This window comes from Amblyraja radiata, chromosome 11 (assembly GCF_010909765.2).
Source record: "Amblyraja radiata isolate CabotCenter1 chromosome 11, sAmbRad1.1.pri, whole genome shotgun sequence".
In the NCBI taxonomy this organism is placed as follows: Eukaryota; Metazoa; Chordata; class Chondrichthyes; order Rajiformes; family Rajidae; genus Amblyraja; species Amblyraja radiata.
In genome coordinates, this window is record NC_045966.1 from 48783686 (window position 1) to 48810838 (window position 27153).

Here is a 27153-nt window from a genome sequence, read left to right on the forward strand (position 1 = left end):
ATGTACACAATCCTGCCTGGCTCAACTATGGATACATGGCAGCTGTTTTTCGTAAACATTTCTAGAACCAGAGGTTACTATGTCAAGATATGGACAGGATGATGAGAAATGCCTCATTCAGGTGAACCTGTGGTTATCCCCATCACAGAAGGTGATGGAAAACAAATTGCTGAATATATATGTAGGAAGTGTATAGATTTCTGGACAAAGACAACATCAATTGGAATGCAATATGTAAGAGAGGTCGAGAGTCATCCACAACTGTATTGAATGGGGGAGAAGGCTTGAACAACCAAATCACCTTCTGTTTGTTTGGTCAAATAATTTGCTGGAGGAACTTGGTGAGTCAACATGCAGAAAATCAGGTTGGTACTGGACCCCAAGAAAGGGACTTTGTAGAGTGCCTCCATGATGGATTCTTTGAACAGCTTCTATTGGAGCCTACCAGGGAGAAGGCAATTGTGGATTTAGTGTTATATAATGAACTGGATTTGATAAAGGACCTCGAGGTTAATGAGCCATTAGGAGGCAGTGACCATAACATGGTCAGGTTTAATCTACAATTGGAGAGGGAGAAGAGTAGATCGGAGGTGTCAGTGTTGCAGTTGAATAAAGGGGACTATGGGGTCATGAGGGATGAGCTGGCCAAAGTTGACTGGAAAGATACACTAGCAGGGATGACAGTGGAACAAAAATGGCAGGTGTTTCTAGGAATAATACAGAAGGTGCGGGATCAGTTCATTCCTAGGAGGAAGAAAGATTCCAAGGGGAGAAAGGGACGACCATGGCTGACAAGGGACGTCAGGGAGAGTATAAAAATTAAAGCGAAGAAGTACAACGTAGCAAAGATGAGCGGGAAGCAAGAGGATTGGGTAATGTTTAAAGAACAGCAGAAGATAACCAAAAAGACAATACGGGGAGAAAAGATGAGGTACGAAGGTAAGCTAGCCAAGAATATAAAGCAGGATAGTAAAAGCTTCTTTAGGTATGTGAAGAGGAAAAAATTAGTTAAGACCAAAGTTGGACCTTTGAAGACCGAAAAAGGTGAATTTATTATAGGGAACAAGGAAATGGCAGGTGAGTTGAACAGGAACTTTGGATCTGTCTTCACTAAGGAGGACACAAACAATCTTCCTGATATAGCAGTGGCCAGAGGATCTGGGGTGACAAAGGAACTGAAGGAAATCCACATTAGGCACAAAATGGTGTTGGATAGACTGATGGGACTGAAGGCTGATAAATCCCCAGGGCCTGATTGTCCGCATCCCAGGGTACTTAAGGAGGTGTCTCTAGAGATCGTGTATGCATTGGTGATAATTTTCCAATGTTCTATAGACTCAGGATCAGTTCCTGTGGATTGGTGGGTAGCTAATGTTATCCCACTTTTTAAGAAAGGCGGGAGAGAAAACGGGGAATTATAGACCAGTTAGCCTGACATCGGTGGTGGGGAAGATGCTGGAGTCAATTATAAAAGATGAGATAGCCACACATTTGGATAGCAGTAACAGGATCGGTCCGGGTCAGCATTGATTTACGAAGGGGAAATCATGCTTGACTAATCTTCTGGATTTTTTGAAGATGTAACTAGGAAAATGGACAAGGGAGAGCCAGTGGATGTAGTGTACCTGGACTTTCAGAAAGCATTTGATAAGGTCCCACATAGGAGATTAGTGGGCAAATTTAGGGCACATGGTATTGAGGGTAGAGTGCTGACATGGATAGAGAAGTGGTTGGCAGACAGGAAACAAAGAGTAGGGATTAACGGGTCCCTTTCAGAATGGCAGGCAGTGACTAGTGGGGTACCGCAAGGCTCGGTACTGGGACCGCAGCTATTTACAATATACATCAATGATTTGGATGAAGGGATTGATTGATTGATAGACTTTATTAATCCCCTTATTCAGGGGAAATTCTGATGTCCTTGCAGCACACTAATAAAAATACAACACAGTAGTCATGAAGAAATTCAACACCAAGACATAAAAACATCCCCCCACAGTGATTCCCACTGTGGGGGAAGGCACAAAGTCCAGTCCCCATCCTCTTGTCCACCCAAAGTCGGGCCTATTGAGGCCTCCACAGTCGCCGCCACAGCGCCCGATGTTCTCGCCGGGTGATGGTACTCCGGCGTCAGGAGATTCAAAGTAACATTAGCAAATTTGCAGATGACACAAAGCTGGGTGGCAGTGTGAACTGTGAGGAGGATGCTATGAGAATGCAGGGTGACTTGGACAGGTTGGGGGAGTGGGCAGATTAAGTTTAATGCGGATAAATGTGAGGTACTCTTTGGTAGCAAAAACAGGAAGGTAGATTACTATCTAAATGGCGTCAAGTTGGGAAAAGGGGAAGTACAACGGGATCTGGGGGTCCTTGTACATCAGTCTGAAAGTAAGCATGTAGATACAGCAGGCAGTGAAGAAAGCGAATGGCATGTTGACCTTTATAACAAGAGGAATCGAATATAGGAGCAAAGAGGTCCTTCTGCAGTTGTACAGAGCCCTAGTGAGACCACACCTGGAGTATTGTGTGCAGTTTTGGTCCCCTAATTTGAGGAAGGACAATCTGCTATTGAGGGAGTGCAGCGTAGGTTTATAAGGTTAATTCCCGGGATGGGGGGGATTGTCATATGCTGAGAGAATGGAGCAGCTGGGCTTGTACACTCTGGAGTTTAGAAGGATGAGAGGAGATCTCATTGAAACATATAAGATTGTTAAGGGCTTGGACATACTAGAGGCAGGAAACATGTTCCCGATGTTGGGGGAGTCCAGAACCAGGGGCCACAGTTTAAGAATAAGGAGAAGGCCATTTAGAACGGAGACGAGGAAACACTTTTTCTCACAGAGACTGCTGAGTGTGTGGAATTCTCTGCCTCAGAGGGCGGTGGAGGCAGGTTCTCTGGATGCTTTCAAGAGAGAGCTAGATAGGGCTCTTAAAAATAGCGGAGTGAAGGTATATGGAGAGAAGGCAGGAACGGGGTACTGATTGGGGATGATCAGCCATGATCAGCCATGATCACATTGAATGGTGGTACTGGCTCGAAGGGCCAAATGACCTACTCCTGCACCTATTGCCTATTAAACCACAACGGTGGAGGGAAAATAGACGGTCAGTTTTGGGTCAGGGTCCTCCAATCTAGACTGGATGAGAAGAGAGGAGATGATGGGAGGTGGGTGAGGGCGTGTTACGGAGTAGGGTAGAACCGAGCAAGCATTAGATGCCAGGAGAGGAGGCATTGATTGGTTGATGCAGTCAAGTGGGGGTAGCGATCAGTGGGAAAGTGATGGAGGTTGGGAAATTTTTGGCTGAGGCAAGAAATGGCTGCAGATGATGGAATCTGATAGGAAAGGAAGGTGAAGCAGATGGGACCAGTGGGGAGGGGAATGACTGAGACGGAGGAGTGTTTGAGTATTGGACAGATGGAATGAAGTTGGGTGATAGGCAGCTGAGAATGTGCGTTTTGAAAGAATGGGTGTGTGTCAGAGGACGTCTTTACATTTGGGATCTGCTCTACTTTTTCAGTCCAGATGAAGCGACCTGACCTCTGAGTAGTAGATTGTTGCTTCATTTTCCAGCATCTTCTCTTGTGCCTTTTCAAAAATTGGCCTAGTGTGTCGAAGACTTAAACATGCAGGATGTTGGCTGCACAACAGGGAGAAGCCGTGTGAAGTCAGCCCTGACTATTAGAAGGACATGGCCAGACACTGCAGCCTTGTATCTTTATGCCTCCTTGTGTACAAAATCAAAGGAGGCCAGCTGGGGACAACACTGAGCAGCCAACGAACTCATGGACCAGTGGCTCCACCTTCTGGCACTTTGTGTTCTCAGCATTAAAATAGATCCATTTAAGGCATATTTAGGTGCTGCCTCAAAAAGGATGCCCACACCACTGGCCAAACTCTCATTTTCTTCTTGCGTAGGGAAGGCAGAGCATAAAAGCCATGCTACCTGACTCGCTGAATTACTCCAGCACTTTGTGTCTGTCTCAGCTATAACATTTCCCAAGAACAAGCAGGCTCTTGAACACTACCTAAAACGCACTTCAGTGACTATGAACTTCTGTGGACTATGTCTTTGGCTGCACTACAGGCTTTTTTTTTTGCATTATTACAATTACCTAGCATTATGGTTATTAATTGACTGAATTATATCTGCATATTGCGATTCTGAGCATGCTTTGCTGCTGCAAGTAAGAAATTCACTGTTCCATTGTTGGCACACTTGATCATTAAACACTCTTGACCCTTGATTAAGGCGTCAAAAGGTTAGATTGTTTATATGGAATTAATACTGCCTTCATTATCGATGGAGAACGTATTTATGATGTATGTTTGCTACAAAGGTTCAAAATGTGGTTATTTAATGGTGCTCAGTAGCCAATAATGTTCACCCACTATTGTAACTATGATGCATCATTTTTTGACCATGCAGTACTGGCTCAATCCATAGAAACATAGAAAATAGGTGCAGGAGGAGGCCATTCGGCCCTTCGAGCCAACACCGCCATTCATTGTGATCGTGGCTGATCGGCCCCAATCAATAACCCGTGCCTGCCTTCTCCCCATATCCCTTGATTCCACTAACCCCCAGAGCTCTATCCATGATTTTACATGGCATGGTCGTAGACTTGTTGCCTTACGCGCCAGAGACCTGGGTTCAATCCAGACTATGGGTGCTGTCTGTATGGAATTTACGTTCTCTCCGCGATCTGCTTGGGATGCTTCTAGTCTGTTGGTGTTGGTGTCAGGTACACATTGAGCACATGGGTTTATTCCCATTGGGTGTTTATATTAATTATCCTTTTTCTCTGAAACTTTCAGTAAAGAATTGGCTTCAGCCGACCAAAACAAGAATCACATTACTTCTGACCTGCGAACAAAAGATCAACAGCTCACTACCTACGAAGACAAGCTCTTTGATGTGTGTGGAGAGCAGGACTTTGAAAGCAACTTGTATAAACTTCAGGATGATATTGAAAAGACATCGAAGCAAAGAGGTAGGTTCATTACAATGTCATAGTTACTGTGTTTGTGGCATCTTACGATCTTGGTGTCAGTATCTGGAATGTCATCATGGATGAGGGTGTAATTCAGTTATCACTGGTGAGAACTTGCATTTTGTTGGAGCGTCTCCATTTAGTTTCAATTTAGTTTAGAAATACAACATGGAAAATGGCCTATTGGTCCACGCCGAACATCGATATCCCGTACACAATTTTGATGTCATCCCACTTTCGCATCCTACACACTAGGGACAATTTACGGAAGATAAATGAATCTACAAACCTGCACGTCTTTGCATTACATTTTTCGGCATCATTCAGATAATAATCTGCCTTCTTGTTCTTGCCACCAAAGTGAACAACCTCACATTTATCTATGTTATACTGTATCTGCCCTGCCCATTACCTCACCTATCCAAGTGCCCCTGCATTCTCATAGCATTCTCCCTACAGTTCACACTGCCACCCAGCTTTGTGTCTCTGCAAATCTGCTAATGTTACTTGTAATCCCTTCATCTAAATAGGCACAGGGACTTTTACTCCCTCCTTTTGACATGCATAATCAAATTTACAAGGAGCATGGTAACATGGCAATCCACCATAATTATGATTCTCCTTCCTTGCTATCGCCATCACATTGCAGTGCACCTCCTTCACATAGGTGATAGATTACATCGGCATACTCTGTTTTTCGCAGACCCGATGGCTATCAATGTCATAAGATAGGTGAACAACAACGGTATGTCCATCGTGATTTATCCTAGAAAGGGATTTCTTAAAAGAAAGAAGAGGTTAGCGTTTTATGTCTTAGACACCATACTGACAATGTTACAGTGGCGAAAGTGAACCCATGCGTCCCTCCCCTCCACCTTAGCTGTGGTAGGGGTTGTTAGGAGGACCTGGTAAGGTCCTTCCCACCGAATGTCCAGTCTCTTCCTCATCCAATTCTTGATCATTACATAAGTACCAGGTTCAACTTTAGACAGAGTGGTTAGAGTGTCCATCTCTCAATGCCCTGGTTAACGATAACATTTAGTTAGTAATTTCCATTGTCATGTGATGAAAGTGAACAGTCTTTGGACTATTCTGGTTCCGTGGGGTTCTGAGTGGACGGCCATATACAATCTCTGCTTAAGAAGGAACTGCAGATGCTGGAAAATTGAAGGTAGACAAAATTGCTGGAGAAACTCAGCAGGTGCGGCAGCATCTATGGAGCGAAGGAAATAGGCAACGTTTCGGGCCGAAACCCTTTAGACTCTGCTGAATATACAATCTCTGCTGGACTCAACCGAGCCTTCCCTGCTGAGGTGGTACACATCTGGAATAGTGCCACAGGGAGTAGTTTAAGTCAATTGGTCCCTGTTTCAATCTGTAATTTGGCAAGTTTATTTTTCAATGTTTGATTGGCTCGTTCAACGAGTCTAGCAGCCTATGGCCGATAAGCACAATGTAATTACTGTTGGATGCCCATCTGAACACAGAATTATTTGCTCAGCTTTCCCACAAAATGAGGGCCATTATCCGAACTCAGCCCAGTTGGGATTCCATACCTGGATATAATTTCTTTCATAAGTACTTTAACAACCGTAGAAGCTTTGTTGTTCACGGTAGGATAAACTTCAATCCATGTACTAAAGACATCTACAATCTATATTACTAAAAGTCTGATCTTGACCACTTCCTGTTGTTCTGTACATTGATTTTAGAAAAAACGCCACTTACGGCTGTGATTTTTGGCCATCTTACTCAGTCCCCCTCCGCTGCGCAGGACAAGAGGATTTTTCCCATCGATGAAAAATAAAAGAGTTATTAGTGTTTAAAAAATGTTGAGATTCTCTCTCCTGAAGGCCAAGCCCCTTCCGGAGGGACTATAAAACCCAGAAGTGTTGAGTGCCTCAGTCAGTCTCTGCAAGATGGGGGAGCAAGAGGGTCACGTCTCTCAGTCTGAGCTGTGAATAACACTGAACACATGTCTACTTAACTGATGTGGTTTTACTGACCTGTCTGCCCTTTGGAAATGCTAAAGCTGTTTTGCCTTTGGTTTGGAAATGCTAAAGCTGTGTTGCCTTTAGTTTGGAAATGCTAAAGCTGTGTTGCCTTTAGTTTGGAAATGCTAAAGCTGTGTTGCCTTTGGTTTGGAAATGCTAAAGCTGTGTTGCCTTTGGTTTGGAAATGCTAAAGTTGTGCCTAATTAAAGTTGCCTTGCCTAATTAAAGTTGCCTTGCCTAATTAAAGTTGCCTTGCCTAATTAAAGTTGCCTTGCCTACTTAAAGTTGCCTTGCCTAATTAAAGTTGCCTTGCATTCTATATAATTAAAAGTCTAATCTTGGCCACTTCTTGTTTGCGCTTTATATTGATTTTAGAAAAAACGCTGCCACGTACGGCTGTGATTTTTGGCAATCTTACTCAGAGCCCCCCTCCGCTGAAAAATAAAAGAGTTATTAGTGTTTAAAAAATGTTGAGATTCTCTCTCCTGTCAATCATGCCATGACGGCCATGCCCCTTCTGGTGGGAGGGGGAGGGACTATAAAACCCAGAAGTGTGGGCGTAGCTCAGTCTCTGCAAGATGGAGGAGGGAGAGGTCACAACTCACTGTCTTTAGTGGCCTTGCACCCTGCTTGAAATGGTATGAAACTGCACTTGAATTTGGTGGCCTTGCACCCTGCTTGAAGTGGTAAGAAACTGCACTTGAATTTGTTGGCCTTGCACCCTGCTTGAAATGGAATTTCATGAAATAGCCGTGAGTCAACTGCCAGCCCACCAGCCGTGAGTGAGTGAGCTGCCAGCACAACAGGCTTGAGTGACTGAGCCGCCAGCCCAAGAATCCATTCGGCCCACAATTTCCATACTAGCCCTCTGGAAGTCCTTCCCTAAGATGCAGGCACTTATCAGGGCAAACGGTTCCGCTTGTTGGGTAGAGAATGGTGTTTCAAAGGCCGCCGCCTCCACATTATTGCCATCCTGATCTATAATTGTGTATCCTGAAAGTCTTTCACCAAGAGATCCAATTGATGCACTCCCATCTACATACAGAGTTAAGTCGGGGTTTGTCATGGGAATATCTGGCAAATCTTCCCGAAGATTACCTCTATCTTCTATAATCACAAATGGGCAGTCCTGCCCTGACTCAACTTGTTCCTCCGGTGGTTTGGTGAGAAAGGATGCCGGATTGATGGTGGTACAATACTTAAATTGCAAGCTTGCCTGCTGCTTCAGCGGGTACTGTCATATAAAGGGCAGAGTTACATTTTCTGGGGAGCTACTTGGATGGGGTTAATCTGGACGCATCCTACCTGAGTAGAGTCTTCTGCCCACACCTGTGGGTCCACATACTCTGTTACTTCACTCCCCAGATAATGGCGTAGCTGCGTAGTAACCGTCCTTGGTGACTGATAAAATTGAACAGTACAATTATTGGACAGTTCTTGTTCCTGGCTCATGTTTGGATTCGCCAGACCAATCGCTTGCTTAACCATAGCTCCTAAATCCTTTGCATGAGATGGGAAGTTCACTTTCTTTGTTATATGTGGGGCAACCTCATAGTCCCACTTCCACAATTCCGAAGGCACCTCAGCAGACTCTGCTGTACCTGTTGTCCGGTTACTAATTCCAAAAGGTACACATCCCATCTAGTTTCTTCACGGGATGTAAAAAAATGTTTCTAGCTCTTTATTCCCCCCATAGGCTAAGGTGATATGGAGTAGGGGCTCATCTTCCAGTGTTGGGGACCACCATTGGGGCATTACTGACAAGTAACACTGTCTCTTTATTGTCCATGGGGGTCACAGTTATTCCAGTATTTCCACATGCAATCTTTAAATGAAATATACATAACAAATCTCGGCCTAGCAGCTTACAGTCTAGGCCTGGGGTGATCACAAACTGATGCTGCACCGTCTCATCATCTCATGTTACTTCGACTGGCATAGAGATGATAGAGATGGGGTATTGATAGAAACATAGAAAATAGGTGCAGGAATAGGCCATTCGGCCCTTCGAGCGTGCACCGCCATTCAATATGATCATGGCTGATCATCCAACTCAGTATCCTGTACCTGCCTTCTCTCCATACCCCCTGATCCCTTTAGCCACAAGGGCCACATCCAACTCCCTCTTAAATATAGCCAATGAACTGGCCTCAACTACTTTCTGTGGCAGAGAATTCCACAGACTCACCACTCTCTGTGTGAAACATTTTTTTCTCATCTCGGTCCTAAAAGATCTGTCCTTGGAATCCAGATAATCTCCGAATCTTGGCGGATTTGGGGAGGTTGTTAGTGGACTGAATGGATGCCCCTGTATCCACTATGAAGGTACAATGATTTCCTGCAACTTGTAATACCAGAACAGGTTCCTTGTCAGTGTAACACCTGTTCACCACTAAGTTGGCTAGTCAGCAGTGAGGAAATTGATCAGCCTGGGAGATGTTTGTGTACCTCCCTTGTCCTTGATCTTCTTGCCAACCTCCCCTTTGTTCTTGCTGATAACCCTTGTCTCCGCCAAGGGCACTCTTTACTCCAATGGGCTTGCTGGATGCCATTAAAGTATCATTTAACTACACAGGCCATTTGGCTAATTGTCAGTCCAGTCTATGTTGTTAGTTTTTTTTCTCTCAGCGACAGTAGCTGGGAGACAAAGTACTAGGATAGCACAGTACTGTGGTGAATTCTGACCGTCTTGATATCTATCATCCCCCGACTGACTGATGTATATCTCTGAAAATCTCTCAAATTTTCTTCTGCCCCCTCTCTTTTCCGGGGTCTAGTATCCAGGACTTTGTAATGTCAATCGTTTGTTTTTACCAAGTGGTAGTAAGGATGGTAAGGATTGCGTCCTCCCGGGTCAGATTCTGGGCATGTTGATCATGGGTTGGGGACCCCAAGGTAGCTAGGAATCATGTGTGTTCTACTGGGGTTCGAACTTGTTGCACCAGGGCCCACAATTCTCTGGAATCAGCATTATAGACCCGTATAGTGGTTCTGAGGGAGTTTGCAAATGAGGCAGGTGATTTGTTTTTATTTAGTAGCGGCTTCCAAGGGAGGTAAATGTCTGTATTGACAACAGCTGGAACTGCTGGGTCAAAAGCAACTGGGAAAAGTGGACACAGGTCGTACTGTAAGATCAATTACCGTAGGGTTGGGGCTGTTGGAATGGTGACGGTTGACAGAGCACGTGAGCACTAGTACAGATTCCATGCTCCCACTCATCGAAATCAATCCTCGTAGTCTCTCTATATCAAACCAAAGCAACCATGAGATCACGCAAGCTGCTAATCAAGTTCTCTTTAAGTCTAAGAAAGTGGTTCACATCACTTCAGTTTTGAGTTCTTTACACTAATAATAATAATAAATTTTATTTATGGGCGCCTTTCAAGAGTCTCAAGGACACCTTACAAAATTTAGCAAATAGAGTAAAAACATGTAAGCGGAATGAAATAAATAGTAAAGACATCACCAGTACACAAATTAAAGACAGAATTCAATCCAAAGACAAAAATCAAAAACACAATATGAAGAGAGAGCAGCGGCAGCTAAAGCGCGCCAGCGTACACTCTCCCTTCCGGCAGCCATCTTGGACACAGAATAAAATAATCATTTGCACACAAAAAAAACATCCCCCCCACAATGGTCACCAACGGTTAACACTGGCTTTCAGTCTGTCAAATAATTGATTTCAACATATGACTGTTGGTTTATAAAGCACTGAATGGTCTAGGGTCAACAATACATTTCTGATCTTCTGCTGCATTATGAACCATCCAGACCTCTGAGGTTGTCTGGGACAGGTGCTTTCTGTCACCAGTCAGAACTAAACATGGAGAAACAGTGTTTATTTTTTCACCACATATATGAAACAAACTTCCATAAAAATGCAGGTCCACTCAAATTAACAACGCAGAATACCAATGGCATTAAGTAATGTCCCAAGAAGCATCAACCAAGTCCTAATATGTTGTTATTGTCTACCAATTCATTCTGTTCCCTTATTCATTCTAATTACCCTAACGGGGCCCCTCTTATCTGCTCAACTAGAGAAAGCCTGTCCACACGATCTTATCAAGTATCTCAGCAAGCAATGCAATAGCAATTAGCTCTTTCATGCCTTGTGATTCATTTTGGCCAAAAATTCCACACAAAACAATTAGATTCCCATAACACAAAATTTACACGTCAAATTAAATTTCACAATCAAATAAATTCCACAATACCCCTCTACAAAACCCAGAGTACTAGCACGACAGCTTAGAAAATTAGAAGATGAGAAGATGATACACGGAATTAGATCTGAGTATGGAAATATATTAATTACTCCAAAAGATATTAATGATAGATTTTTACAATATTATAAAAATCTTTATTCGTCAAAACTAACAGGACAAACAGATAGTATGGAAATATTTTTACAAGAATGTCAAATCAATAGCTTAGATCAGGAAGGTAGAGAATTGTTAAATGCTGAAATAACAGTAAAAGACATTATAGAATCAATTAGTTCGCTAAAGAACGGAAAAGCAGCTGGCCCAGATGGCCTGAGTGCAGAATTTTATAAAAAATTTCAAGATCTGATTTCTCCAAGATTACAAATAATGTATAGATATGCATATGACCAAGGAAAATTACCAGAATCTCTAAATGAATCCACAATTACACTCATCCCTAAAGTAGATAAGGATTTGGAAGATCCTGGATCATATAGAGCGATTGCCCTTTTAAATACAGACCAAAAAATATTAACTAAGGTCTTATCTAAGAGATTAAGTTTAGTGATCTCTAAATTAATACATTATGATCAAACAGGTTTTATCCCAAAACGTTACTCATCACATAATCTCAGACGTTTGTTTAATATTATATATTCAAAAAGAATACGAGATACGGAACTAGCGGTTATATCACTAGATGCAGAAAAAGCGTTTGATCAGGTGGAATGGATGTATTTATTTAATATAATGGAAAAGTTTCAATTGGGGGATAGATTTTGTAAATGGGTAAGAATTTTATACTCGAATCCTATGGCAAGAATTTTGACTAACCAAATTTTATCAGCCAAATTCAAACTCTCTAGGGGATGCAGACAGGGATGTCCGTTATCACCCTTATTGTTCGCATTGGTGATAGAACCATTGGCGGAAAAAATTAGATCTGAACCTGAAATATATGGCTATAATACTGATACAACAATTAATAAAATTTCTTTATATGCAGATGATGTTTTGATTTATATTACAAAACCGGAAATTAGTATTCCCAACCTGCTAAACATTATAACTAAGTTTGGTGCATTTTCTGGGTATAGGATTAATTGGGATAAAAGCGAGATTATGCCAATAACAGGAATAAATCTAAATACATTACAACAATACCCATTAAAAGTAGTTACAGACAAACTTAAATATTTAGGGATTAACGTAACTAAAACTCATAACTCATTAATAAAATCCAACTATCCTCAACTATTAGATAAACTTAGAAAAAATATTTTATATTGGAAAACACTTCCTATATCCATGATTGGTAGAATAAGTGCCATAAAGATGGTATTTCTACCACAGTTGTTATATTTGTTTCAGGCTATTCCTTTTTTTCTTCCGAAAACTTTTTTTTTAAAAATTGATAATATTGTCAATAGTTTTATTTGGGATTATAAAAATCACAGAATAAATAAAAAACATCTATGCAAAGCTAAGATAAATGGAGGATTAGCACTTCCAAACTTTTTATATTATTTTTGGGCTGTTCAGATTAAGAATATGAATTTCTGGTGGGTAAATATGGATCATGAACCGACATGGTTAAATATAGAAAAGGAAGACTGTCTACCTTTCAATGTAGGTTCGATAATTTTTGCACCAACGGAAGTACAAAAAAAAAATTATAAAGACAACCTAATAATATATAATAATAGACGTATTTGGAAACAAATAGTTAAGACTCTACATTTGGATAATCTCTCATTTAGATTACCAATTATGAATAATCCATCGTTTAAACCTGCTATATTAGATGGGGGGTTTAAACAATGGGATGATTTAGGAATTACAAGGATAGAACACCTTTATAGAAAAGGAAAATTTCTTTTATTCCAGGAGTTACAAGATATTTATGGATTGTCTCCACAACATTTGTTTAGGTATTTACAAATTAGAGATTATATTAAATCCAATACACAAGATTATAAAAATAAAGAAGCAGGATTGTTAGACGAACTGTTTAATTTATATCCAAATACAGAAAAATTAATAGCCTATATATATAACATCATTTTGGATAAGGAGAATCCAATAACGGAAATATATCGTCAAGCATGGGAAAATGAAATGGGATTGACTATAACAAAAGAAAACTGGGAAGAAAGTCTACAACGAATACACCGGTGTTCATTAAACGCCAGACATATACTGATACAATTTAAAGTATTATATAGGTTACATTATTCGAAAACTAAATTAAATAGTATTTTTCCGAATCTTTCCGCTATTTGTGATAAGTGCAAGAAAGCAGAGGCAAATTTAATACATAGTTTCGTTACATGTCCTAAATTGAATTATTACTGGACAGAAATTTTTAAAGTTATTTCTGAAGTCATCAAAGTTAAATTGGACCCTAACCCAAAGCTAATAATATTTGGAATTCCGGATTTACATCTATCACTTACAGTAAATCAAAGAAATTTCTTTGATTACTGTTTGATAATTGGGAAAAAAATCATATTGAAATTTTGGAAGGGAACATTATCCCCCACAACCAAAATGTGGGCAACAGAGATGATGGAGACGTTACATCTGGAAAGAATTAGATTTGTCCTATTGGACAAGTATAATTCTTTTGAACAGATATGGTCTCCATATATACAGTATTTAGAGAAGTAGCTGTTCTTGGCAACACAGCTCGGCGTGCACCCTGCGGGATTTGGTGAGAATAATTCATTTTTATATTGGAATTAACATATATCTTTATCGATAATATCACTTGTAGTAGTGTTATTAATTAGTGTTATCTGGTTTCTAAATTTTTTTTTTTTTTTTTTTTTTTTTTTCGTTTCTCTTTCCTTTCTTATATATAATCAAATTATTATTTAATCACTCTCTTAATGATTTATAACTGTTCTATTCTTTCTCTATCATTATTTCTAAAAAATAGTAGATAAGTATTACTAGTGTTTTACTTAATGCAAATTGAATTAATTTGATATAAAGTTGTTTGAAGCATTGTAATTGATTACCTTTAATAAAAAAATATATTAAAAAGAATACCAATGGCATTAAGTAATGTCCCAAGAAGCATCAACCAAGTCCTAATATGTTGTTATTGTCTACCAATTCATTCTGTTCCCTTATTCATTCTAATTACCCTAACGGGGCCCCTCTTATCTGCTCAACTAGAGAAAGCCTGTCCACACGATCTTATCAAGTATCTCAGCAAGCAATGCAATAGCAATTAGCTCTTTCATGCCTTGTGATTCATTTTGGCCAAAAATTCCACACAAAACAATTAGATTCCCATAACACAAAATTTACACGTCAAATTAAATTTCACAATCAAATAAATTCCACAATACCCCTCTACAAAACCCAGAGTTTTAAAACAACAGAAGTTAACAATGCAAGAACAACTGAAGAATCTGAGTCTACCGCTTTAAGTGAAAGCACTCGACCGTAGAAGAATGCTTATCAGCAAAGGAGTGTTGTTATCAGAACCCTCCTCACTTCTTCAATTTTAAAGCAAAATCACACAAACTTAAACAAATGCATAAGCAAACTTAAGCAAGAATATAAGCAAACTTAAGCAAAAACATAATTCACTGTATACAAAATTAAACCACATGAACTTAAACAAAACCATTTAATAAAACACTTTGATTTAGAGCAGAATTGTTTTGATCGCAATCCTGAAATACCACAGACACCCCTTCCCACTTGTACCTCGGCGCTAGTTTTGAAGTAAGTACCTTTTACACGGTGCAGGCTCTCAAAGTAATTTATCAATGAACTTATCCTGACTTTCTACCTTGAAGCTGATTTTAAAGTAATTTGTCAAATTATTACTTCAACCCGAAACATATTTCCAATTACCTCAATACTGAAATGGTCCCTCGGCTGAACCCTTTATCAATATAACCGACCCAATATCAGTATTCTTCGGACTACTAACCTCAGTCTCTTCGAGACGCCTCCCGAAGGCCAGCGAATTGCCGAGCAGCTGGATCAGCGAATCGGAAGAAAACCGATGGAGTAAATTGACTCATCGGGGGCCCAATTCCTAGATTTCCTGACCCAACAACTCAACCCTTTTACCGCAAACCTGCAAGGGCCTCCTCTGAGATCCCGGACGAGCCCCCGAATTATATTTCCGGTATTTATATCCCTTAGTCCGTTCAGTGAAAACACCGACTAGAATACTTTAAATCATCCCTTAAACCAGGTTTCTCTGTACCACCCTGGGAAGCTTTCCCAGCAAGCAATTGCAGAGAAAACATGTGCTCAAACAAAGGAATTAGCATATATATATATATATATATATATATATATATATATATATATATATATATATATATATATTGCTCCAAAATATATATATATATATATATATATGGTTGATACAGCGGGAGGTAACTTACAAAGGGTGGTGATTCTCGACCAATAACTACAGTATTACATGGTTATACAGGTGGGGACAATCTTTCCACCTAATTACAATCATACACAGCATAATGCATCTTAGCTAATTACAATAGCATTAAACATCACATGTTTTCCAGGAAAATTTATATCAAAGGAAAGTGAAACTTTTTTTTTTTTTTTAATTATTAGAAGTAAGTACAATAATATGGTACCATAGATACCTAGTATATATTGACATGTTACAATTCATGTACAGCTTCTTATCATTTTTATTTTAACAATAAAAAGGAGACAGAAAAAGATTAGGAAAGAAATAGAGAAGTGTGTGATATCAGAAAGTGAGAAAAGGAAGATGAGAAAAGAAAGGAAATGAAGAGAAAAGAAGCAGAGGTAGAAGGCAGAAGAATAAAGGAGAGATAGCTATTTGTTATTCTTGACCACCATTCACCCAGTCCTGAAACGGATCGTTTCTACGTTTGTGTTGCACCATATGCTTCTAAGAAGTCGACAAATGGAGACCAAATCCTTACGAATTGGTCTACTTTTTCTGTTAAGAGGAATCACATTTCTTCAAGATGTAGGGTTTCCAACATGTTTGAAATCCGCATTTTAAGCATTGGTATCGATGTATTTTTCCAAAATGTCAGTATAAGTTTTTTTTGCCGTTATTAATCCATAATTAAGGAATGATTTTTGAAACATATTCAATTTATTCTCGTCTTCCAGTAATCCAAATATAATCAATTCAGTGTTAGGATCAAGTTTTATCTTAAGTAATTTTGTGAAAATTTCAAAGATTTTGCTCCAAAATTTGTGTAATTTTATACAAGAAACAAAAGAGTGTGTTATAGTGGCATTCTGAGATAAACATTTATCACAAATGGGAGAAGTATTTGGGTAGAATTTGTGCAATCTAGTTTTCGAATAATAAAATTTTTTTTTTTTTTTTTTTTTTTTTTAAATTCTTATTAGAAGTACGGTAAGTTACAATAATACACAACACATATGTCTTAATACATTTTTTTGTACCGCTTCATTTTTTAAGCTTTAAGAAAAAGATAGAAGTAAAGAAAGTAAGGAAAGTGCGCAAGAGTCGTGAAGGTGCAAGAGAGTGTTGAGAAAAGAAAGCCCCTTAGAAAAGAAGTTAGAGAAGGAAGTAAAGAAAGAAAGAAAGAAAGTAGACCCTAGAAAAGAAGGAAAAAGAAAGGAGAAACAATCGCTCTATTATAACATTAAACTCCGCAGAAAGGGAACTCCCAACCAAGTCTGTTTTTGTTGTTGTTTTTGTTGCCAGATCCTGGTACCATTTATTTATTTATTTTTTAAATTACTATTGCACCTCATGCTTGTAATGGTTCCAAAAACGTACACCACGTCTTTTGGAATTGGTCTGCTTTGCCTGCTAAGAGGAATCTCATCTCTTCCAGATGTAGTGTTTCAAACATATCTGATATCCACATTTTTATTGTTGGTGTGGGCGCGTTTTTCCAGAATTTAAGTATAAGCTTTTTTCCCATTATTAGCCCATAATTGAGTAAATTCTTCTGAAACACGTTTAGTTCAGGGTTACCTTCCGATATTCCAAAAATAATCCATTCTGGTTTTGGTACCAGTTTTATTTTAATTAATTTTGTAAAAATGTCAAATATTTCATTCCGGAATTTTTGTATTTTTGTACAAAAAACGAAAGAATACGCTATGGTAGCTTCTTGACACGGACATTTATCACAGATGAGTGAGACATTAGGGAAGAATTTATTTATTTTAGTTTTTGAATAATATAGTCTATGTAATGTTTTGAATTGAATGAGAGTATGTCGTACGTTGATCGAACATTTATGCACCTGTAGTAAATGATTATCCCAGCTCTCTTTTGAAATTTTTATAGCTAACTCTTGTTCCCAGTCTCTTCTAATTCCATCAGTTGTGGGTATTTCTATGTTTAAGATGATGTTATATAAGTACGATATTAAATTTTTTTATTGCTTCATCCAGTAAGTCTGTAGGCATATTATGATAGTCTTTTGTGTATTTTTTCAGATAATCACGAATTTGAAGATATTTAAAATATTGATTATTTTTCAAATTATATTTCAGTTGTAGTTGTTGAAATGATAGTAATTTTCCCAATTCATACAGATCTCCGAGCATTTTGATTCCCATTCTTTCCCATTGTATAAATGATTTGTCTATAATTGATGGTTTAAACGATGGATTATTAACTATTGGTATTAAAAGAGATAGGTTTCTTAATTTTAGGTTTTGTTTTATTTGTTTCCATGTTCTAATTGTGCTATGTATAATTGGATTTTTATTATAATTTTTGTTACTCAGATGTATTGGTGAGAGGAGAGTCGCTCCTATATTACACGGAGAGCAGTCCTCTCTTTCCATTACAATCCAGTCCACCTGCTGGGCAGAATTGTCCAGCAGGTGAATCATATTTTTAATATTTACTGCCCAATTATAATACATAAAGTTGGGGAGCGCTAGACCACCCAGCTCTTTTCGTTTATTAAGGTGTGCTCTTTGTATTCTATGGGATTTATGATCCCATATAAAATTTGTAATGTCTGAATCCAATTTTTTGAAAAACTTTTTTGGGAGATATATAGGTATTGATTGAAATAGGTATAGGATTTGTGGTAGAAAGATCATTTTTATAGTGTTTATTCTGCCTATTAGGGACATTGGAAGTGTTTTCCAGAATTTAATCAAATTATTTAGTTTCTTAAGTAAGGGATTATAATTGGCTTTAAACATATCATGGTAGTTTCTAGTAATTTCAATTCCCAAATATTTGAATTTTTCTGTGGCTATTTTAAAGGGGAATTTCCGGAGGTGTGTTGAGTCTTTTGGTTTTATCGACATAATTTCACTTTTGTCCCAGTTTATTCTATATCCTGAGAAGGATCCAAAGTCCTCAATTAAATTTAATATGTTTGGTATACTAATTTGTGGTTTTGCGATGTACAATAGTACATCATCGGCGTATAAAGATATTATGTTATTTGAGTGTTTTGTATTATAACCATAAATATCCGGGTGTGTTCTTATTTTTTCAGCAAGAGGTTCAATTACCAAAGCAAATAACAGCGGTGATAATGAACATCCTTGTCTATTACCCCTTGATAATTCAAATTTCGTGGATAGTATATTATTAGTTAGTATTCTAGCCGTGGGTTTGTTATAAAATAATTTTATCCATGCGATGAAATTCTCTCCCATTTGGAATTTTTGCAATACTTTAATCATATAATCCCATCCTACTTGATCAAACGCTTTTTCTGCGTCCAGTGAAATGATAGATAACTCTTGGTCATGAGATTTATGTGAGTGCATTATGTTAAGCAAGCGTCTCAAATTATTGAATGAGTGTCTCTTAGGTATAAATCCTGTTTGATCCTCATTTATTAATCTACTAACATACCTGCTTAGTCTTCTAGCTAGTGTTTTCGCTATTATTTTTTGATCCGTATTTAACAGAGCAATAGCTCTATATGATCCTGGTTCTTCTATATTTTTATCTTTTTTAAGTATTAGTGTGATCGTTGATTCTGCTAATGTTTCAGGTAATCTTTGCTCTTTAAAAGCATATGTATACATTTTCTGTTGGCGTGGAGTAACTATGTCGTAAAAGGATTTATAGAATTCGTTACTGAATCCGTCTGGTCCAGGTGTTTTTCCATTCTTAAGTGTGTTTATTGTGTCTTCTATCTCCTTAGAAGTAATTTGTGCTCCCAGTTCCTCTTGTTCCCTCAGTTCTAATTGAGGGAGATTACAATTATCCAGAAATTCTGAGACTTTATTATTGTCTATTGACGTTTTAGATGTATATAGATTCTGGTAAAATTGAGCAAATCTTTTATTGATATCCTTGGGTAGTGTTAATAATTCCCCTCTATCTGATTTAATCTTTAGTATTGCATTCTCTTTTTCCCGTTTTTTCAATTGGCGTGCTAAACGTTTGTGGGGTTTGTCCCCAAATTCAAAATGTTCTTGCTTAGTAATTTGAAATAGTGTTATAACTTTCTCTGACAACAATTTGTTTAGCTTGAATTTCAATAGTAGAATTTTATTATGTTTATCCATAGTTGGATCTTTAGCATTATCTGTATCTAATTGTTTTATTTGTTCTTCTAAATGTCTTTGTTCATTCTTATTCTTTTTATTTTGAAAAGCTTGAAATGAAATAATGACTCCTCTAATAAATGCTTTGAAGGATTCCCATAATAGCGTGGGGGATATATCTGGTGTATCATTTATCTCAAAAAATAGGTCCATCTGTTTTTTTAGATATATACTCCCTTGTGGGTCTTTTAAAATTTGCGAGTTAAACCTCCAGAACGATTTATTCATAGACATTCCTTCTAATTTTAAAACAAAAGTTAACGGAGAGTGGTCTGAGATCGTATTGATGTGGTATTTAGGGTTCATAGTATGCGGAATTAGTTTTGTATCCACTAGGAAATAGTCTATACGTGAGTATGTTTTATGTACCGTTGAATAAAACGAATAATCCCTTCCCGTCGGGTTTGCAATCCTCCAAACATCTGCTATATTTGTGTTTTTTATATATGTATGTAAGAGTTCACTGGTTTTAGATTTCATGTTACCTCTTTGTTTTTGCATCGATTTATCTAGATACGGGTCTAAAACACAGTTGAAGTCTCCTCCAATTATAACATTTTGATAATTAAATTCTGCAATTATATTCAAAATGTTATTAAAAAATTGAGGATTATCAAAATTGGGCGCATAAATGTTTACCAGCGTAATTGGCGTAGTATTGATTTCTCCTGTTACTATAAGGTATCTCCCTTCCTTATCTGATATAATATTCTTTGATTTAAATGGTATTCCTTTACGAATAATGATTGCAGTGCCTCTAGATTTGGAAGTGAATGAAGAGTGAAATGTTTGGCCTATCCCGTTCGCCCTCAATCTCGTCTGATCTTGGTGTTTAAGATGCGTTTCTTGTAGAAACGAAATGTCCGTGTTGTATGATTTCAACTGAGCTAGTATCTTGCCCCTTTTAGGTTCATTAATACCCCTTATATTCCAACTACATAGTGTGATTCCTCCCATTTTCTTTTGATTGTCGTCATGCATTTTTACCAATTTTAATGACCTTATTTATTGCGGTGCGTCCATACCTCAGGACTCTGGTTATTTGGGGGGGCGTTTATATTATAGACTTCTTTGGTAGCTCCCTTCCGCGATTTTTCTTGAAAAAGAAGCACATAGATGTGACCTATTGTGATTAAAAAAAAAAATAGAACAAGTAAATTTACAGTGTCTGAGTATTCGACACTGTAGTGAGTGTCCCACTCGTCCGTGGGATTCGACATACCGCTTCCGGTGTAGATGTTATGAAGTTAGCCCCGCTGCCTTTATTACCCTAAACCTAGGGGGTCGATACCATTTCCAAATTAGTTCTATTTCACCCAGTTACACTATATATATATGTTTCATTCCGACTTATCAAATCTAATCATATATTCAATTACCTATATTCCTCACTTTAACTATTTACAATCGGTTTTAGCTTTGTTAATAGTGAGCTGTTCGCTGAAAGGGTTAACCAGAGTCAGGCTCCTGGAATTATGCCAGGTGTCTGAGTCTCCTCCCCTCCCCACTCAAGCTGCGAAACACATAAGATTACATTTGTCTGCGTTATATATCAGGCAACGCATTTATTAATTCTCTATATTTTGTGAAACTATATAAAATCGTAAGGCGACACTTGTCCTTGTAATGTTTTCCCCATTCACCCATATAATCTGTGTAGTATATATATCAAGTGTTTTTCCCAAGTTTCTTTCGGGATTTTTATCAGTAGTTCTCGTTCCCATTCTTCTCTAAGTGCCTCTGTCGGTGGTAATTCTATATTTAAGATACTATTGTAGAAATATGATATTCATTGTTCATAGCTTCTTCCAATGAGTCTAGAGTTTGGTATCCTTGTATATATTTTTTCAGGAAGTCACGGATCTGAAGATATTTAAAGTATTGGTTATTTTTCAGCTTGTAATTTGATTGTAATTGTTGGAATGATAGCAAGTTTCCCATTTCGTACATATCACCGATCCGTTTAATTCCCAGTTTTTCCCATTGGTTATATGTTTTATCAGTGAAAGATGGTTTAAATGCTGGATTATTAACTAATGGCGTTAAAAGTGAAAGATTTCTTAATTTTAAAGTTAATTTTATTTGTTTCCAAATTCGTATTGTATTATTGGGTTTGGGTTCTTCTTGTATATTGTGTTATTCATTTTTATCAGGGAGAAGAGGATCGCTCCTATATTAAAAGGAGAATAGTCTTCTTTCTCCATTCTTATCCATTCTGACTGTTGGGCAGAACTGTCCAACCAATAGATTATTTTTTTTATATGCACTGCCCAGTAGTAGTACAAAAAGTTCGGGAGTGAAAGTCCCCCAGCATCTTTGGGTTTACACAAGTGTTTTCTTTGGATTCTGTGTGATTTATAGTCCCAAATGAAATTTGTAATATTAGAGTCTAGCTTTTTAAAGAAGTTTTTTGGCATGTATAATGGTATTGATTGGAATAGGTATAATATTTGTGGTAAAAAAATCATTTTTATAGCGTTTATTCTGCCTATTAAGGACAACGGCAATGTTTTCCAGAATTTAATCTGCGCATTCAATTTAGTTAATAACGGCATGAAATTAGCATTAAATAATGATTTATATTTTCTAGTAATTTGGATACCCAAGTATTTAAATTTTTCTGTTGCGATTTTAAAGGGAAATTTTAATAAATGTGTCGATTCTTGAGGTATTAACGTCATAATTTCACTTTTATTCCAGTTTATTCTATAACCTGAAAAAGATCCAAATTCCTCTATTAAGTTTAATAAATTTGGTAAACTAGTTTGCGATTTTGTGATGTATAAAAGTATATCGTCTGCGTAAAGTGAAATTTTATTATTTGAATCTTTGGTTTTGTATCCCCCAATATTCGGATGAGTTCTTATACTTTCTGCTAAGGGCTGTATCACAAGGGCAAATAGCAGGGGTGATAGTGCACATTCCTGTCTATTGCCCCTTGATAGTTGGAATTTTGAAGATAACATATTATTGGTTAGTATTCTTGCCGTCGGCTTGTCATATAATAATTTTGCCCATAGAATGAAATTACAATACAATACAATACAATTTATTTGTTGTCATTTGAACCCAGAGGTTCAAACGAAATTTGGTTTCTGCAGTCACACAAACAAAGAAGAACCAAGACACAACACAATTTACACGAACATCCATCACAGTGAATCTCCTCCTCACTGTGATGGAAGGCAAAGTCTTATCTCTCCCCTGCACTCCTCGTTCTCCTCTCGATGTCAGAGTCAAAGTCCCGCGGCAATTATAAAGCCGCGCCGGGTGATGCAAGGCCCCACTCCAGGTCATCTTCAACCCCGCAACTCGGGCGGGAGAAGTCGCCGTTGCGGAAGCCCCGAAAAGCGGTCTCCCAGCAGGGACCCGCGGGCTCCCGGTGTCACCGTCCACCGGGCCGGCGGCTGGAGCCCCCGAATCTCCTGGGTCGGGCCGCAGCAGCGCGCCACCACCGCTCCTCCCGCTCCGAACTCGGCCAGCTCCACGATGGTGGGTAAGTCCGCAGCTCCGCGACTGGAGCCCCAGGTCGTTCCGGTTGGAGGTCGCTCCACGGTGCTCGGCCCCAACGACAACGGAGACCCGACAGAGAAAAGGTCGGGTTCTCCGTGCAGGGGAAAGATTTAAAAATGTTTCCCCACCCCCCGCCCCCCACACACATACCCAGTTTAAAAAATAAATAAAAACTACATACAAACGAGACAAAAAATAAAAAAACTGACAGACAGACTGCAGAGGCCGCTGCGACGTGAGTCGCGCCGCCCACCCAAATTCTCTCCCATGTTAAATTTTTCCAGTACTTTATACAAATAGTACCATTCTACTTGATCAAACGCTTTCTCTGCGTCCAGAGAAACAATTGATACTTCTTCTATTTTATGTGTATTTTATGAATAAAACGAATAATCCCTTCCCGTCGGGTTTGCAATCCTCCAAACGTCTGCTATATTTGTGTTTTTTATATATGTATGTAAGAGTTCACTGGTTTTAGATTTCATGTTTCCTCTTTGTTTTTGCATCGATTTATCTAGATACGGGTCTAAAACACAGTTGAAGTCTCCTCCAATTATAACATTTTGATAATTAAATTCTGCAATTATATTCAAAATGTTATTAAAAAATTGAGGATTATCAAAATTGGGCGCATAAATGTTTACCACTGCCCGGCTCGGCCTGCGGACTCGGGAGCTGCGGACACGGGAGCTGCGGGCTCGGGAGCTGCGGACTACGGCTGCGGGAGGCGGCTGATCGGGAGGTCCGGGCCGCTGAGGAGGAGGATGTTCACCGTCGGGGTTCGGCGTCGGCGTTCCACCAGCCCGGCGTGAGGGCCTGAACATCGGGCCACCCAGGGCGGCGACTGCGGGTGCTAGGAAGGCCTCGACCACGAATGAAAATCTGGGAAGAACGGAGTGGAGGCTGGCTGGACTATGGTGCCTTCCTCACCTTGGTGCCACTGTGTTATGTTGTGTCGTGGACTTTCAGTGTTTGTGCTTTTTTTAAATTCTATTTTATTTTTAATATGTTTTATTATTTATTATTATTTATTTATTTTTATTTTTATGATACTGCCTGTAAGGGAAATTCATTTCGTTGTCTCTAACTGAGACAATGACAATAAATTTGAATACAATACAATACAATGTGAATACATTATATTAAACAAGCGTCTCAGATTGTTAAATGAGTATCTTTTAGGTATGAACCCCGTTTGATCTGGATTTATTAATTTACTAATATATTTACACAATCTTCTCGCTAGGGTCTTTGCTAGAATTTTCTGATCTGTATTTAAAAGTGCTATAGCTCTATATGAACCTGGTTCTTCTAGGTCTTTTATCTTTTTTAGGTATAAGCGTAATAGTTGATTCGGCTAGTGTTTCTGGTAGTATTTTTTCTTTAAAGGCATGGGTATATAGTTTTTGTAAATGTGGGGTGATTATCTCATGGAATCTCTTATAAAATTCATTGTTAAAGCCGTCTGGTCCAGGCGTCTTGCCATTTTACAGCGAATTTATTGTTTCCTCTATTTCTTCAAGTTAATCTGAGCTCCTAGTTCCTCCTGTTCCGAGCGGTCAAGTTTTGGAAGATTACATTTATCTAAGAAGTTTGTAATTTTAATGTCATCTGCTGTGGTTTTAGATGTGTACACATTTTGATAAAATTGGGCAAATCTTTTGTTAATATCTTTAGGTAGTGTTAATAATTCACCGTTCTCTGATTTAATTTTAATACTTGTGTTTTCCTTTTCTCATATTTTCAGTTGACGAGCTAAAGGTTTATGTGGTTTCTCACCGAATTCAAAGTTTTCCTGTTTTGTAATTTGGAATAGTCTTACCACTCTTGCCGATAAAATTCTGTTTAATTTAAATTTCAATAATGTTACCTTATTATGTTTATCTATATTTGGGTCTTTGGCATTGTCTAACTCTAATTGTCTAATTTCTTGTTCTAACTTCAATTGTTCTGTATTTTTTTTTTATTTAGGAAGGTTTGATATGAAATTATAACGCCTCTAATAAATGCTTTAAAAGTTTCCCATAATAAAGAGGGTGAAATACCTGGCGTATCGTTAATCTAAAAAAAAAAATCTAATTTGGTGTTTTAAGTATGTGTCACCTTGTGGGTTATTTAGAATTTGGGGGTTAAACCTCCAGAAGGATTTTTTACCCGGCATGCCTTCAACTTTTAATATAAAAGTTAGTGGGGAATGGTCGGAAATAATGCTGTTATGGTATTTACGATTAATTGTATATGGAATTAATTTCGTGTCTACTAAGAAATAGTCAATTCGTGAGTAAGTTTTATGTACCGCTGAATAAAATGAATATTCCCTTCCAGTTGGGTTAGCAATTCTCCATACATCTGTTATATTAGTATTTTTTATATATGTGTTTAAAAGTTTGGATCTTATGTTACATCTCCTTTGTTTTATAGATTTATCTAAATATGGATCTAAAACGCAATTAAAATCCCCCCCCCCCAATTATTACATTTTGATAGTTAAACTCTGATTTTATATCCAAAATTTTATTAAAGAATTGAGGGTTATCAAAATTAGGAGCATAAATATTTATCATAGTAAGTTGGGTGGAGTAAATTTCTCCCGAAACTATAACATACCTTCCCTCTTTATCTGATATAGTATTCTTTAATTTGAATGGTATGCCTTTTCGGATGATAATAGCCGTTCCTCTAGATTTAGAAGTAAATGAAGAGTAGAATGTTTGACCTATCCAATTTGCCTTCAATCTTATCTGTGTTTGGTGTTTCATATGTGTTTCCTGCAGAAAAATTATGTCAGTGTTGAGTGAATTTAAATATTTTGACCCTTTTAATTGGTTCATTAGCACCCGTTATGTTCCAACTACAGAACGTAATTCGTCCATTCTTTTTATGTCTCGTCTTGCATTTTGAATCAATTTGATATCTTTAAGTCATATGGTGCAAGCAAATACCTCAGAACTTTGGGCATTAGGTGGTCATCCCGAACATTTGCGTTTATTTGGCATCTCCTTTCTAAAGCGCACCTTAAAAAAAGATAGGAGAGTGTGTTGTGATAAAAATTAAAAAGTAACAACTGTAGTTAATCTACATTCAGCTCCGCCCCCATGACCAAGTGTCCTAAAAGGCTGACGGGCTGTTTAATATTTGTGGAATTTATCCAACCAGAGCAAGAAAGGAGAAAGAGAAAGACATTTATTTCTAAATATCTTAGTTCTAGATATATATATGCCTTTCCAAATAATCTAGCAATAAGTATATACTAAGATTTACCATATATAAATTATATGCCCGTGTATATGCTCGGCGTTATTACATTGTTTCCCCCATTTAAAACCCAGTCTTATATCTTAGACAAAAGCAGGTTCTGAGGGGTTAAACATAGTATCACGTATATGACTCTCATCCCCCCTCGATCACCCACGGTTATGTTAGTATTATTATTAACATTTTAATTAATTACTATATATTTGTATACATCATTATTTTTACATCATTATTATCTTTAAGCTTAATTAAAGTTTATTAATTAAGGTTAATTAAAGTTAGTTAGCATCGTGAACTGAGCTTCCTGTGGGTTAGTCATTGTTAGAATTACGTTAGATGTAAATTAGTATTGTTGAGTTAATAGATTAATTACTAATAAAATATGATAATGTAAGGCTTTCTTAAATCAAAAGATTTTTATATTTTCCAGTCCGTTAATATTTATTCCATGTTCCCAGACCGATTTTGTATCTAATCTTCAGCTTCATTTTGTTTATCTTTGAGTCCTCCGTTCAAGGTGAAAGCTGTACTGTGTGCTCGAAAACACATTCCAGGGAGATAACATGTCTGGCCAGTGTCTGTAAAGGGATTCCGCCATCTTAATAAGTGCAATTTCTTTTGTTAAAAAGTGTAA

The 27153-nt window shown here is 37.9% G+C and overlaps 1 protein-coding gene across 1 annotated transcript in view; it reads left to right on the forward strand.

Moving 5' to 3' along the window:
- The window catches only part of rad50 (RAD50 double strand break repair protein), a 142427-nt gene that overhangs the window by 58357 nt on the left and 56917 nt on the right, over window positions 1-27153 (forward strand). Inside the window, exon 13 of the mRNA XM_033029880.1 lies at window positions 4818-4993. Coding sequence (XP_032885771.1) covers window positions 4818-4993 — 176 coding nt within the window. The remainder of the gene's footprint in view (window positions 1-4817; window positions 4994-27153) is intronic.